Source organism: Scyliorhinus canicula, chromosome 24, assembly GCF_902713615.1.
Source record: "Scyliorhinus canicula chromosome 24, sScyCan1.1, whole genome shotgun sequence".
NCBI lineage: Eukaryota > Metazoa > Chordata > Chondrichthyes > Carcharhiniformes > Scyliorhinidae > Scyliorhinus > Scyliorhinus canicula.
In genome coordinates this window covers 23810792-23826084 of record NC_052169.1, presented here as the reverse complement: position 1 = coordinate 23826084, position 15293 = coordinate 23810792, and the positions used below count along the sequence as shown (strand labels likewise).

General features: G+C 50.3%; 1 protein-coding gene across 1 annotated transcript in view; it reads left to right on the top strand.

Moving 5' to 3' along the window:
* Window positions 1-15293, top strand: part of roraa (RAR-related orphan receptor A, paralog a) — a 188952-nt gene that overhangs the window by 121024 nt on the left and 52635 nt on the right. The window contains exon 3 of the mRNA XM_038784318.1: window positions 13682-13823. Within this exon, the coding sequence (XP_038640246.1) occupies window positions 13682-13823 (142 nt within the window). The remainder of the gene's footprint in view (window positions 1-13681; window positions 13824-15293) is intronic.

Sequence of the window (15293 nt, the reverse complement as noted above, 5' to 3'; positions counted from 1 at the left end):
ATTCAGCCACAGTGAGTATCGAATGCCACTGTTACAACCCGCACGCGTCTCAGGGGAAGGTAGGGATGATCCACTGATCCGTGGAGCTCACACAATACGAGCTCTCCCGATACCGGGGCGGGGGACCTTTAACACAGTTTGTGTGCCTCAGTTTAGTGGAGTCGGCCAGTCAGGCATCGACCAGAGAAGACCCAGTGGAGAACTGCTGGAGCTGAACATAACAACTAAGGAGTTAAATAAAGAAAGTTTTGTTTTCTCTACACCTCGTTGCGGACTCCTTTTGTTGCCCCTTGCGAAAATGACGCAACCGTCATTTTGTAACTGGGGGCAGCGAAACTATTTCTGATTTCAGACGAAGTGGTAACTTGCCTGTGCAATTTTTCTGGTAAATTGGCCATCACCATTTGATAGGCAGTATATATTGGGCATGATATCAGTTTGTCACTGATGTGCTGGGACTGAATGATTCCCCTCTCTCACCTATTTCAAAAGTGGTTTGAGGGCAGCACAGTAGCACAGTGGTTAGCACAATTACTTCACAGCTCCAGGGTCCCGGGTTCGATTCCCGGCTTGGGTCACTGTCTGTACGTTCTCCCCGTCTGTGCGTGGGTTTCCTCCGGTGCTCCGGTTTCCTCTCACAGTCCAAAGATTTGCGGGTTAGGTGGATTGGCCATGCTAAATTGCCCTTAGTGTCCAAAATTGCCCTTAGTGTTGGGTCGGGTTGCTGGGTTATGGGGATAGGGTGGAGGTGTGGGCTTGGGTGGGGTGCTCTTTCAGAGGGCCGGTGCAGACTCGATGGGCCAAATGGCCTCCTTCTGCACTGTAAATTCTGTAAATTCTGAAAGAGAAACAGGTTTAAAGTTTCAACAGTGATTACACCTCCCACGTGCTCCTGTAGACCAAGGGAATGCACATTGCTCCGATTGGGAAAGATTTTATTGTGAGACTGGAACTGGAAACCGCGGCAACATAATCTGTTCGAGTAGAATATCAATGACTTCCTACAGAAACCGCGAATAAATATTCAAGGAGGAGGTCTGAAACACGATCCGGATAAAGGTCTCCATCCCCCACAGCCCTGCCGCTCGGTCTCAATGAGACTGCAAGTTAGAAAATACACATTTTAACTCATTTTCAACGCATTCTCGTTTAAGGTCATGAGGAGTAAAGCTGCCAAAATTGGTTTTACAGCACTGCTGAATCCGTGTTATCCATGTGAAATGAAATGAAATGAAAATCGCTTATTGTCATGAGTAGCTTCAAATGAAGTTACTGTGAAAAGCCCCTGGTCGCCACATTTCGGTGCCTGTTCGGGGGAGGCTGGTACGGGAACCGTGCTGCTGGCCTGCCTGGGTCTGCTTTCAAAGCCAGCGATTTAGCCCAGTGCTAAACAGCCCCTCGGGCTTGGTGTCAAAATCGGTTAGAGGCCGAAATCAGTGGAATTTCGAAGCCACTCTGAGCCGTAATTGGGAAATTGAGTTATTTATGAAGTTGGACTCCCCTCGACATGCTTCGAAATTCAACTATCTTCAATGAACTCAGGTTAGAAGAACACTCCCTCGCTCAATTTAGAACACAGAACATAAAATATTCTAATACCTGCAGGGCAGAAGGAGGCCCTTTGGCCCATCGAGTCCGCACCGACCCTCGGAAAGAGTGTCTTACCTCGGCCACTCTCCCCCGCCCTATCCCAACTGTGACATTATACAAATGCACAGCATGTGATGAGTTAATGTTATGCGAAACCTAGCCACTAGAGGGAGCTAATGAACAGTACTATAAATTGCACTGGCTCTTAAGCCGGGGGGGGGGGGGGGGGGAGGTGATTAAACTGGAGCTGAAAAAGTTAAAGGGCTGATTCTCTGATTTTGAGGCTATATCCCCACGCCGGCGTGGGAACGGTGGAGCTTTACAACAGGAAAAATGGCGTAGAACGGCCACCGATCCTCCATTTGCCAAGGGGCTAGCATCAAGGATCAAGGCAGCATAGAGCACCCCGGCTCCAACTGCCAATATGGCCCGGAGAATTGCCAGGACCGTGGCTGCGCATGCGCACGGTGGCGGCCTGCAGCGGCTACGCTGTGCAACATGGCGCCGGCCACTCACGGACCCAGCCTGGGAAATAGTGCACCTCTTTGGCTGGCTTGTGCACCCTGGACCCCCCACCCCCCCCAGCAGTGCCCCCAGCCCGCGGATCAGCGGTGGGGCTTTCCACCACCCTCCAGTGCCATTCGGCCCATCAAGTCTGCACTGACCTTTCAAAAGAACACCCTCTCTAGGCCAACTCCCCCACACTATCCCTGCATTCCCAAACCCCACCTAACCTGCATATATTTTGGACACTAAGGGGCAATTTAGCATGGTCAACGCTTGAGGTGGGAAACCGGAGCACCCGGAGGAAACCCACACAGACACGGGGAGAACATGCAAACTCCACACTGACAGTGACCCAAGGCCAGAATTGACCCCGGGCCCCTGGCGCTGTCTAGCAGCGTGCTAACCACTGTGCCACCATGCCTCCCTTGATCTCCTTCCATTTCTCATTCAGACCAAGGGGAAACTCCGAGCGAGGTTCCCGTGACCAAACACTCCCTCTCCTCTGGTGATTCTTCTAAGTTGTCCAATCAGGAAGCCTAGCAAACACCGTACTCACTCTCTCCAGGTGACGTTCCCAGGGAAGTCCCAGGATAAATGTTGCAGGATCGGTGGGTCGGCGTTTTCTGTCACTCCCCCACCCCCTTGGGTTAATGGGCGGGATTCTCCGAGCCTTCCCGCCGAAATCACGATCGACACGGGGACAGAGAATGGCTGTTTACGCCGAATCCGGTCCAACGCCACTCCCGCGATTCTCCAGTCCGCGCGGAGCGGGTAGGGGGCCATTGACAGAGAGCCCCCCGGCGATTCTCCCAGGAAAACTGGCCGGGTGCCCAACGGCGGGGTTCTAACCACGCTTTGCCTGTCGGCTGACTCAGCCTGCAGCCGCCCTGGTGGGGGGGCGGGGGGGGGGGGGGGGGGGGGGGGGGGGGGGTCCTTCACCCTGGGGGCCCTCACAGATGGCCAGGCAAGCGATTGGGCAGCACCGACCCGCTGTGTGAGTCCGCCATGTGACATGGGGCGGCTGCCGCCGTGCGCTTGCGGGAACCCCCGACCAGAAGTGCAGGGCCCCGACCTGCTAGCCCCCTGCAGGGAGGAGAATCACTCTGGACTTTATTAAGGAAAGTCCAGAGTGAAACGCCCGTGTTTTAACGCTGGCATGGGGACATTGCCCCATTATTGGAGAACGCAGCCCCTGATACCAGTGATGTTGACTGAGGGATAAATATTGTCCAGAGCACCAGGGAAAACCCCAAATCCCTCCAAAAATAGCACCACAGTGCCACCTCCGACAGTGCTGCACTCCCTCAGCTCTGCAGCGGAGGGTCAGTGCGTGTTCAAGGCTCTGGAGTGGCGCCCAGATCCACCATCTTCTGACTCCGTGGGGATCTTGCTACCCAAGGGCGAGATCTAACTAGTGAAACAAAATGGGTAAAATGTAAACCCATTTGGGGGCAGCACGGTAGCATGGTGGTTAACATAAATGCTTCACAGCTCCAGGGTCCCAGGTTCGATTCCCGGCTTGGGTCACTGTCTGTGCGGAGTCTGCACGTCCTCCCCGTGTCTGCGTGGGTTTCCTCCGGGTGCTCCGGTTTCCTCCCACAGTCCAAAGATGTGCGGGTTAGGTGGATTGGCCATGCTAAATTGCCCGTAGTGTCCTAAAAAGTAAGGTTGGGGGGGGGGGGGTTGTTGGGTTACGGGTATAGGGAGGATACGTGGGTTTGAGCAGGGTGATCATGGCTCGGCACAACATTGAGGGCCGAAGGACCTGTTTTGTGCTGTACTGTTCTATGTTCTATGTTCTAAACTAAGAACGGATATTCCATAGAATCCAAACAGTGTTGAAGGAGGCCATTCAGCCCATCAAGTCCGCACCAACCCGACCCTACCTCGGCCCAGTCCTCCACCCTGTCCCCGTAACACCATCAAACCTGCACATCTTTGGACACTAAGGGGCAATTTTCGCATGGCCAATCCACCTAACCTGCATATTTGAGGACTCTGGGTCTGTACTCGTTGGAGTATAGAAGGATGAGGGAGGATCTTATTGAAATTTACAGGATACTGGGGCGGCACAGTAGCATAGCGGTTAGCACTGTTGCTTCACAGCGCCAGGGACCCGGGTTCGCTTCCCGGCTTGGGTCACTGTCTGCGGAGTCTGCACATTCTCGCCGTGTCTGGGTGGGTTTCACAGCTAACCGCTGTGCCACCGTGCCGCCCCTGTTAACAGAAACTGTTTCACCCAAAGACTGCCAAACAATTAGTGGAACTCAGAGGCAGAGATAAAGTGAGCTCGGGTTGGGCGGAAGTGTGACTGATCGGAGCTCCGGGTCTGCCTGCTGGAAGGCCAAGCTTCAAGGGGCTAAATGAAGCTTTTGTGTTTTTATTTTCAGCCCCAGGAGGACGGCTGCACAATGCCCTGATATTGTTGTTGCTGAATCAATACAGGGATTTAATACAAGCAGAAGGATTTAGTGAGGCATGTTGCTGAAGATGAGTAGAGATGATAAATCACTCTACGGTATTAAGAATAAACCAGGCCGCTTGTTACGGCTGCAAATTCACAACTGCTATGGTGTAAAGCAAACAGCTTGGCAGCTGTCAGCTGCTTTTGTCCTGATTAAACAGCCAGTGAATGACTAATTAAAACATATGGGCTATTGGGGTAGGTCTGTACGATGATTCACTGTGAGCGTTAATTCATTGAGCTCACGTTCTCAGTCCGCCAAACCCATCCTTCCTGGAATTCGGAGCTGGTGTCCACTCTATTGGCCCATATGGGCAGAGCTCAGTTTTCTGTATGCTGATTGGCTGTCTCTGAAGGGCTGTGCACTCCTCCCACTGACATATTGGAAACTCGAGGCCGGAATTGTCCGGTCCTCCGGGATCTCTGTTCCCGCTGGTCGCGCACCCCCTCCCATAGGTTCCCTGGCCGCTTGGGAAACCTGATGACAAGCAGCGTGAAGAGGGAATCCCGCCACCTGCGAATGACGTGCTTAGAATCCCTCCGGGGCCGATGGAGGCCATTTGGCCCATCGAGTCTGCACCGACCCTCCGAAAGAGCACCTGACCTTTGCACACGAAGGTGGCAATTTAGCGTGGCCAATCCAGCTAACCTGCTCATGGTTGGACATCGCAGCCGGGAAACTCGGGGATCGGGGACTCCATTCCTAGATGGAGGACCTTTGCACATTTTCGTGCTGCTGGTCATTTAACTGTTTGTGGTTTGCAGACAGCAGGTCCTTGCTGTCGCCCCCCAGGCCTCGTTATTGCCCGCATTCCCCCCCCCCCCCCCCCCCCCCCCCCCCCCCCCCCCCGCATTTGCCAGATCCTTGCCCACTCACCTAGCCCACCTGCATCCCTTTGCAGCCGTCCTTCACTGAGCCTTTTCGGCCCTGCAAGATTCCCTCAGGATCTTTCATGTATTCGTGCAGCGGCCCATTCAAATGCCCCTTGACCTTGAGGGACTGGATGATCCCACCAGCAGGAGAGGTCAAAGGTCAATCTTATCCCCCCCTTACGTTGATGAGGTTCACAAGAATGATCCCTGGAATGAAGAGATTGTCATATGAGGGGGACGGTTGAGGACTCTGGGTCTGTACCCGTTGGAGTTTAGAAGAATGAGGCGGGATCTTATTGAAACTTACAGGATACTGCGAGGCCTGGATAGAGCGGACGTGGAGAGGATGTTTCCACTTGTCAGAAAAACTAGAACCAGAGGACACAATCTCAGACTAAAGGGACGATCCTTTAAAACAGAGATGAGATGGAATTTCTCCAGCCAGAGGCTGGTGAATCTGTGGAACTCTTTGCCACAGAAGGCTGTGGAGGCCATATCACTGAGTGTTTTTAAGACAGAGATAGAACATAGAACAGTACAGCACAGAACAGGCCCTTGATGTTGTGCCGAGCAATGATCACCCTACTCAAACCCACGTATCCACCCTATACCCGTAACCCAACAACCCCCCCATTAACCTTACTTTTTAGGACACTACGGGCAATTTACCATGGCCAATCCACCTAACCCGCACATCTTTGGACAGTGGGAGGAAACCGGAGCACCCGGAGGAAACCCATGCACACACGGGGAGGACGTGCAGACTCCGCACAGACAGTGACCCAGCCGGGAATCGAACCTGGGACCCTGGAGCTGTGAAGCATTTATGCTAACCACCATGCTACCGTGGAACGTTCTTGGATAGATAGGTTCTTGATTAATACGGGGATCAGGGGTTATGGGGTTATGGGAGAAGGCAGGAGAATGGGGAAGAAACATATCAGCTATGATTGAATGGCGGAGCAGACTCGATGGGGCGAGTGGCCTAATTCTGCTCCTATGTCTGATGGTCTGAGGTCCAGTGTGCTGCACCTGCCTTTATCCAGCTGACCTCTATTGGTGGCTCTCGTTAGGAACAGGCATGTCCTAGTGCAGGCCTCCCCTTTGACAGAGCCTGAGACCCGGACACATGAGTCACATAAGGCTGACGGTGGAGAGTCGGATGGACACTTGGTAATAATGTCGTAGGTTTAGAATAGGAACATCCAGGCCGATAAATGTCTTTGATTTCTTTTTAAATCTTTAAGATTTTCACATCCTGAGCTTCATTACGATGTGAAGAGATGTTTGGGAAAGCTAGGAGCATAGGAATATTGAACTTAAGATTCATGGCTGATCTGGTTGTGGCCTCAATTTTCCTGACCCCCCACCACCCCCATAACCCTCGAGCTCCATGTCTGTCAGGAGAACCCTACCCCTCATCCCTTCTTGAAAGAAACACCCTCTTATTCTTGGATCAATGGATCAGATTTAAACTCTGCAGTCCTGCTATATCCAGTCGTGGAATGTGGTGGACAATTAAAAAACTCACTGAAGGTGAAGGATCTACAAATATCCCCACCCTCAATGATTGGGGAGTCCAGGACATCAGTGCAAAAGACAAGGCTGAAGCAGTCGTAGCATCATCAGCCAAAAGTACTGAGTGGATGATCCGCCTCGGGCTCCTTGGGAGGTCCCCAGCATCATAGATGTCAATCTTCAGTCAATTTGATTCAGTCCGCGTGATATCAAGAAACGGCTGAAGGCACTGGATGCTGCAAAGGCTCTGGGCCCTGACAATATTTCGGCAATGGTACTGACGACCTGTGCTCCAGAACTTGCCGCACCCCTAGCCAAGTTGTTCCAGTACAGCCACAACACTGGCATCTACCCGGCAATGTGGAAAATTGCCCAGGTGTGTCCTGTACACAAGAAACAGGACATAACCAGCCCAGCCAATTACCACCCTATCAGTCTACTCTCCATCATCAGCAAAGTGATGGAAGGTGTTGTCGGCAAGACTGGCAAGCGGAATTAGGTGAGTGAGCTCCTGCTCACAGACACTCAGTTTGGGTTCCGCCAGGGTCACTCAGCTCCTGACCTCATTACATAGAACATAGAACATTACAGCGCAGTACGGGCCCTTCGGCCCTCGATGTTGCGCCGACCTGTGAAACCATCTGAAGCCTATCTGACCTACACTATTCCATTTGCATCCATATGTCTATCCAGTGACCACTTAAATGCCCTTAAAGTTGGCGAGTCTACTACTGTTACAGGCAGGGCGTTCCACACCCCTACTACTCTCTGAGTAAAGAAACTGCCTCTGACATCTGTCCTATATCTACTACCCCTCAATTTAAAGCTATGTCCCCTTGTGTTGGTCATCACCATCCGAGGAAAGAGATTCTCACTGTCCACCCTATCTAACCCTCTGATTATCTTATATGTCTCTATTAAGTCACCTCCCAGCCTTCTCTCTAACGAAAACAACCTCAAGTCCCTGAGCCTTTCCTCGTAAGACCTTCCCTCCATACCAGGCAACATCCTAGTAAATCTCCTCTGAACCCTTTCCAAAGCTTCCACATCCTTCCTATAATGTGGTGACCAGAACTGCACGCAGTACTCCAGGAGTGGCCGCACCAGAGTTATGTACAGCTGCAGCATGACCTTGTGGTTCCGAAACTCAAACCTCTGACCCACTCTTATAGCCACAGTGGTTAGTCCAGTTCAGTGTCTGGTCAGTGGTAACCCCTAGGATGTTGATAGTAGGGGGAATTCAGCAATGGTAATGCCATTGAATGTCAATGGTGGTTAGATTCTCTCTTGTTGGAGATGGTCATTGCCTGGCACTCGTGTGGCGTGAATGTTGCTTGCCACTTGGGGAAGCAATGGCATAGTGGTATTGTCGCTGGATTAGTAATCCAGAGACACAGGGTCATGCTCTGTGAACCCGGGTTCAAATCTCACTATGGCAGATGTTGAAATTTGAATTCAATAAAAAATCTGGAATTAAGGGCAGCACGGTAGCATTGTGGACAGCACAATGGCTTCACAGCTCCAGGGTCCCAGGTTCGATTCCGGCTTGGGTCACTGTCTGTGCGGAGTCTGCACATGCTCCCCGTGTGTGCGTGGGTTTCCTCCGGGTGCTCCGGTTTCCTCCCACAGTCCAAAGATGTGCAGGTTAGGTGGATTGGCCGTGATAAATTGCCCTTAGTGTCCAAAATTGCCCTTAGTGTTGGGTGGGGTTACTGGGTTATGGGGATAGGGTGGAGGTGTTGACCTTGGGTAGGGTGCTCTTTCCAAGAGCCGGTGCAGACTCGATGGGCCGAATGGCCTCCTTCTGCACTGTAACTTCTATGATAAAAGTCTGATGATGACCATGAACCCATTGTCAATTGTTGTAAAATCCCATCTGGTTCACTGATATCCGTCAGGGAAGGAAATCTGCCGTTCTTACCCGGTCTGGCCTACATGTGACTCCAGCCACGCAGCGATGTGTTGACTCTTCAATGCCCTTGCAGGGCAATCGGGGATGTTTAATAAATGCCCGCTCAGCCAGCAATGCCCACATGCCGAGGATTGTTTTTTTAAAATTCCTGATCCAGGTCTTGCTGCATTTGAACATGGATTGCTTCAGTATCTGAGGAGTCACGGATGGTGCTAAACATTGTGCAGTCATTAGAAACATCTCCACTTCTTTTTTTAAAAATAGATTTAGAGTACCCAATTCATTTTTTCCAATTAAGGGGAAATTTAGCGTGGCCAATCCACCTAGCCAGCACATCTTTGGGTTGTGGGGGTGAAACCCACGCAAACACGGGGAGAATGTGCAAACTCCGCACGGACAGTGACCCAGGGCCGGGATCGAACCTGGGACCTCAGCGCCGTGAGGCAGCAGTGCTAACCCACTGCGCCATCGTGCTGCCCGAACATCTCCACTTCTGACATTACAGCAGAGGCGAGGTCATTGATGAAGCACTGAAGATGGTTGAGCCTAGGACACGGGCGGCACGGTAGCACAGTGGTTAGCACTGTTGCTTCACAGCTCCAGGGTCCCAAGTTTGATTCCCGGCTTGGGTCACTGCACGTCCTCCCCGTGTGTGCCTGGGTTTCCTCCGGGTGCTCCGGTTTCCTCCCACAGTCCAAAGATGTGCAGGTTAGGTGGATTGCCCATTCTAAATTGCCCCTTAGTGTCCAATAGGTTAGGCGGAGTTACCGGGTAATGGGGATAGTGTGGAGGTGTGGCTGTAAGTCAGGTGCTGTTTCCTGGGGCCAGTGCAGACTGGATGGGCCGAGCAGCCTCCTTCGGCACTGTAAATTCTATGATTCAATGACACTGCACTAGGAGCTCATGCAATGACATCCTGGAATTCAGATTATTGACCTCCAACCACCACAACCATCTTCCTTGGTGCCAGGTATGATTCTAACCAGCTGAATGCTTTTCCCCTGATTCCCATTGACTTACACTTTGCCTGGGCTCCTTGAAGCCAGTCATAAGGTGCCTTGAAAGTCAAGGGCAGTCACTCTCACCTCCCTACTAGAGTTCAACTCTTTTTTTCCATGTTTGGAGCAATGTCTTATTCAGGTCAAGAGCTGAGCGGCCCTGGTAGAACCCAAACTGAATTGCTGAAGAAGTGCTGCTTGATAACACTGTCAATGACCCCTTCCATCACTTTACTGATGATGGAGAATAGACTTATGGGGCTGTAATTGGCCGGGTTGGATTTGTCCTGCTTCTAACGTACAGAGCATACCTGGGCGATTGTCCACATTGCCAGATAGATACCAGTGTTGTAGCTGCACTGGAACAGGGGCGGGCTAATTCTGGAGCAAACGTCTTTAGCACTATTGCCCAAATATTATCAGAGCCCATAGCCTTTGCAGTATCCAGTGATATTACCTGGAATGGAGATCTCAGGAGGTGGCCGAGATGTATCATCCACTCGGCACTCTGGCTGAGTATTGTTGCGAATGCCTCAGGCTTGTGATTTGAATACCAGCGGCAGTGTAATCAGGATCTTAAGTTGGCATCAATATCCCACTGAAGATCCTCTATTGGCAGACGGGGAAGGAGGCCGTTAACATGTCTTCCCGCCCCGAATATAACCGGGATGGAGGAGGGAAGGCAGTGGCGTCTGGGCCCTGATTCCTCTCGCTCGATTAAATACAGTCCCCACCTCCAAACCCACATCAGCGCAGGACTCTGGGAACTTAGGTTGTATGTTGTATAGAAAGCAAAGAGTTGGGATAAATGGGTGTTTCTCTGGTTGGCAATCAGTAGCTAGTGGTGTCCCTCAGGGATCCGTGTTGGGCCCACAATTGTTCACAATTTACATTGATGATTTGGAGTTGGGGACCAAGGGCAATGTGTCCAAGTTTGCAGATGACACTAAGATGAGTGGTAAAGCGAAAAGTGCAGAGGATACTGGAAGTCTGCAGAGGGATTTGGATAGGTTAAGTGAATGGGCTCGGGTCTGGCAGATGGAATACAATGTTGACAAATGTGAGGTTATCCATTTTGGTAGGAATAACAGCAAACGGGATTATTATTTAAACGATAAAATATTAAAGCATGCCGCTGTTCAGAGAGACTTGGGTGTGCTAGTGCATGAGTCACAGAAGGTTGGTTTACAAGTGCAACAGGTGATTAAGAAGGCAAATGGAATTTTGTCCTTCATTGCTAGAGGGATGGAGTTTAAGACTAGGGAGGTTATGTTGCAATTGTATAAGGTGTTAGTGCGGCCACACCTGGAGTATTGTGTTCAGTTTTGGTCTCCTTACTTGAGAAAGGACGTACTGGCACTGGAGGGTGTGCAGAGCAGATTCACTAGGTTAATCCCAGAGCTGAAGGGGTTGGATTATGAGGAGAGGTTGAGTAGACTGGGACTGTACTCGTTGGAATTTAGAAGGATGAGGGGGGATCTTATAGAAACATTTAAAATTATGAAGGGAATAGATAGGATAGATGCGGGCAGGTTGTTTCCACTGGCGGGTGACAGCAGAACTAGGGGGCATAGCCTCAAAATAAGGGGAAGTAGATTTAGGACTGAGTTTAGGAGGAACTTCTTCACCCAAAGGGTTGTGAATCTATGGAATTCCTTGCCCAGTGAAGCAGTTGAGGCTCCTTCATTACATGTTTTTAAGGTAAAGATAGATAGTTTTTTGAAGAATAAAGGGATTAAAGGTTATGGTGTTCGGGCCGGAAAGTGGAGCTGAGTCCACAAAAGATCAGCCATGATCTAATTGAATGGCGGAGCAGGCTCGAGGGGCCAGATGGCCTACTCCTGCTCCTAGTTCTTATGTTCTTATGTTCTTATGTGGCTCTTTGTAACCTCCTGCTCTCATTCACAGGACTTTGTGACTCCTTACTCAGTGTGTCATTTGCAAACTTGGGTGCACATTCCTCATCCAAGTCATTGATAAATACGGTGCACAGTTCAGACCCGATAATGGAATCCTGGGGAACACAACTTGCGATAGCTCACCCTTCCTTTTATCTTCACTCTCTCCCTTTCCAGTTATCAATAACTGGCACAAAGTTTAATGACCCAAGAAAGCCAGCGGTAAGGATGATGAGATTTATTTCGCCGAACCATAATCTTCCCACGGTTGTAACTATCTACAATCACTGTCCCCGTTGGGACAACGGGCCGGCCTTTATGCTCGGCTGTATGAGCCCCCAGCTGGCTGGGCCGCCGTCCATTACCGGGGAAGCTCGGGCTCATCGGGCCCCACGGAAAGGCCAAGTGTTGTTCTCCCCCTGGAGGTTATGACACAACGTTGCCCACAACAATGCCGTGCGTTTTCATTTTGGATCATTGTTTGCTGAGAACCTCATCAAATGCTTTATGGAAGTCCGGGCGGCATTCTCCGTCCCGGCAGTCGGCCAATGGGTTTCCCATTGTGGGCACCCCTGCGCCGGGAAATCCGCGGCGTGGCTGCACAGCCGGCGAAATGGAGGATCCCGCCGACGGAGAATCCATGTCTTCATAGCTCCTCCCCCGTCCACGAGATTAGTGAATTGGGCACACAAGTGAAGGGAAGATGATAATTGAAGTGGATGTGCTGTTATATTTTAATATTTTTTAAGTTCTTTTGTTGTTCATTAGGGTTGGGGGGGTGGGGGGATGTGATACATGCGCCGATACGGTCTGGGGGTGTCACAGTTATTATGGGTTATTTTGTTGCATTTCATTGTTTGTCGTTATGTTTTATATTTTCTGTAAAAAATTCCAATAAAAATTATATTTAAAAAAAAAAGTAGTACAGTGAACCCTGATCTTTATTTCAAAATTACTCAAGAGGAGCAAAACCATTGTGGAATGGAGTGGAAATTTAAATTTAAACGGACATGGGGAAAGTTTTCTTTGCTCAGTGAGTGAGAAGGTATAATTTAACCAAGAAAAGGGAAAATTTGAAATACAATTAGCTGTCATGATTGGAGCGTTAATGCGATGGTCATCGGTTAGCTCAGGCGGCTGGATGGCTGATCTGTGATGCAGAGCGAGGCCAGCAGCGGGGGTTCAATCCCCGTACCGGCAAAGGTTATCCACGAAGGCACCGCCTTCTCAACATTGCCCCCTCGCTTGAGGTGTGGGTGACCCTCAGGTTAAATTCTCACCAGTCAGCTCTCCCCCTCAAAGGGGCTGGTTTAGCACACTGGGCTAAATCGCTGGCTTTTAAAGCAGACCAAGGCGGGCCATCAGCACGGTTCGATTCCCGTACCAGCCTCCCCGGACAGGCGCCGGAATGTGGCGACTAGGGGCTTTTCACAGTAACTTCATTGAAGCCTACTCGTGACAATTAGCGATTTTCATTTCATTTTTCCAAGGGGTAAGCAGACTGCGGTCTTCGGGGACCATGGCGATTTTCAATGTACTGGAATCCCGGGTTCTGCTATGATGGGCCGGATGACCTTTTCTCCTCCCTGGCTGTTCCGATACTCAACAGTATACACATTGCCTTAACAAAGCTTAGAAATGGGGCTCAGTTTGCCCAGTTCGAAGATGTGCAGGTTAGGTGGATTGGCCATGCTATAATTGCCCCTTCATGTCCAGGGATGTGCAGGTTAGATAGGGTTAGGGCGATAGGGCATCGGTATGGGCTTCGGTAGGGCGCTCTTTCAGAGGGTCGGTGCAGACGTGAGGGGCCGAATGGCCTTCTTCGGCACTGCTGGGATTCTGCGTTTCTAAGTGGGGAAAGGTTACAGCTATGTCTTGGTGCGGGACCGTGTCTGATGTGAATGTTTAATTTGCACCGAAGGGATTCTTTCGGAGAAGCCAGCAGAGCAACGCCACCTATTCATGCCCTCGGCAAAAGAACTGCCTGATCGACCGGACCAGCCGGAATCGTTGCCAACACTGCCGGTTACAGAAGTGTTTGACGGTGGGGATGTCACGAGATGGTAAGCTGCCTACGGTCGCTGGGTGCCACCTAGTGTGTGCTCTGCCTTACTGACGGTGTTGTATATGCAGTGAGGTATATTGACCGCTTAAACCCCTGGGCCATGTTGCCTGCTGGTCGTTAAATGTCAGATAAACCAGTCGGCAAGGTAAGTGAAGACGGCAATGCATGCTTCGTCCAAACGTAGCAACCGGCCATTCGTTGTTTTGTGACTGAAATAGAGTGAGCCATATGATAAAAAGTAAAAATAATAATAAATAATCATTACTGAAAAGTTCTGTTGAGTGGTTCATCTGGAGAACTGATGGAGGGGGAGATGGAACAGAGAAAGAGATGTTACTCCTGAACTCATAATCAATATGTGTTAATTCGATAAAAAGATGATGAAATAGCCGGCACCACTGTTAAAAATGCTACAATCTGGATGTAACTGCTTGTAACAATGCACAGGATGGTTCAAACGTTCTTTGCAGAAATATTACAATTGTTTTAATCACTTTTTCTCCTCAAGCAAGTATTTCGAATAAGTAATGTTTACGTGTTGCACTTTAGAACAAAGCAATTTTGGATACTTTGACAAGTTATAGCCCACAGTTAGCGAAAGAATTGTCCAGTGGGACAAATCATAGAATTTACAGTGCAGAAGGAGGCCATTCGGCCTATCAAGTCTGCACCGGCCCTTGGAAAGAGCACCCTACTTAAGCCCACACCTCCACCCTCTCCCCGTAACCCAGTAACCCCAGCTAACCATTTTTTGTACACTAAGGGCAATTTATCATGGCCAATCCATCTAACCTGTACGTCTTTGGACTGTGGGAGGAAACCGGAGCACCTGGAGGAAACCCACGCACACACGGGGAGAACGTGCAAACCCCACACAGACAGTCACCCAAGCCAGGAATCGAACCTGAGACCCTGGATCTGTGATGTAACTGTGCTAAACACTGTGCTACCCAATCAGCTTCTAAATGAGACTGTTTCAGCCACGATGACCCTTTCTAAACATCAGGAATTGCACCCTGATGTCAGAAGTGGGAGAAGACGATTGCGCTGACTGATCGATTGGCGAATTACCAGCGACCCATTTGTTTGCCAGGCAATTCAGTCTCATTTACACCTGATGGTGATTTTATGTAGAATTAAACAAATGGCGCAGGGAGATCAGGGGGTCTGTCAGATCCCCAACCATTTGAAGCTGGTGGCACCGAGGAAAGCTCGCACTTTCCCCAAGCAGAAGTTGGCCACTTTAGAGCTGTCTTCAATCATTATGTGAACCTTTGAGGAAGGATCGAACCCGGGTCCCTGGCACTATGAGGCAGCAGAGCTAACCACTGTGCCACTGTGCTGCCCTCGAAGAAATTATAAAGTATCAATTAGGAATGCAATGCATGCCCGTGAATGCACAGAGTCGGGCAAATCAGATTGGTGAGTTGCAGATAGCCACGGGGACGTTTGTTTCTGTCGATGTGAT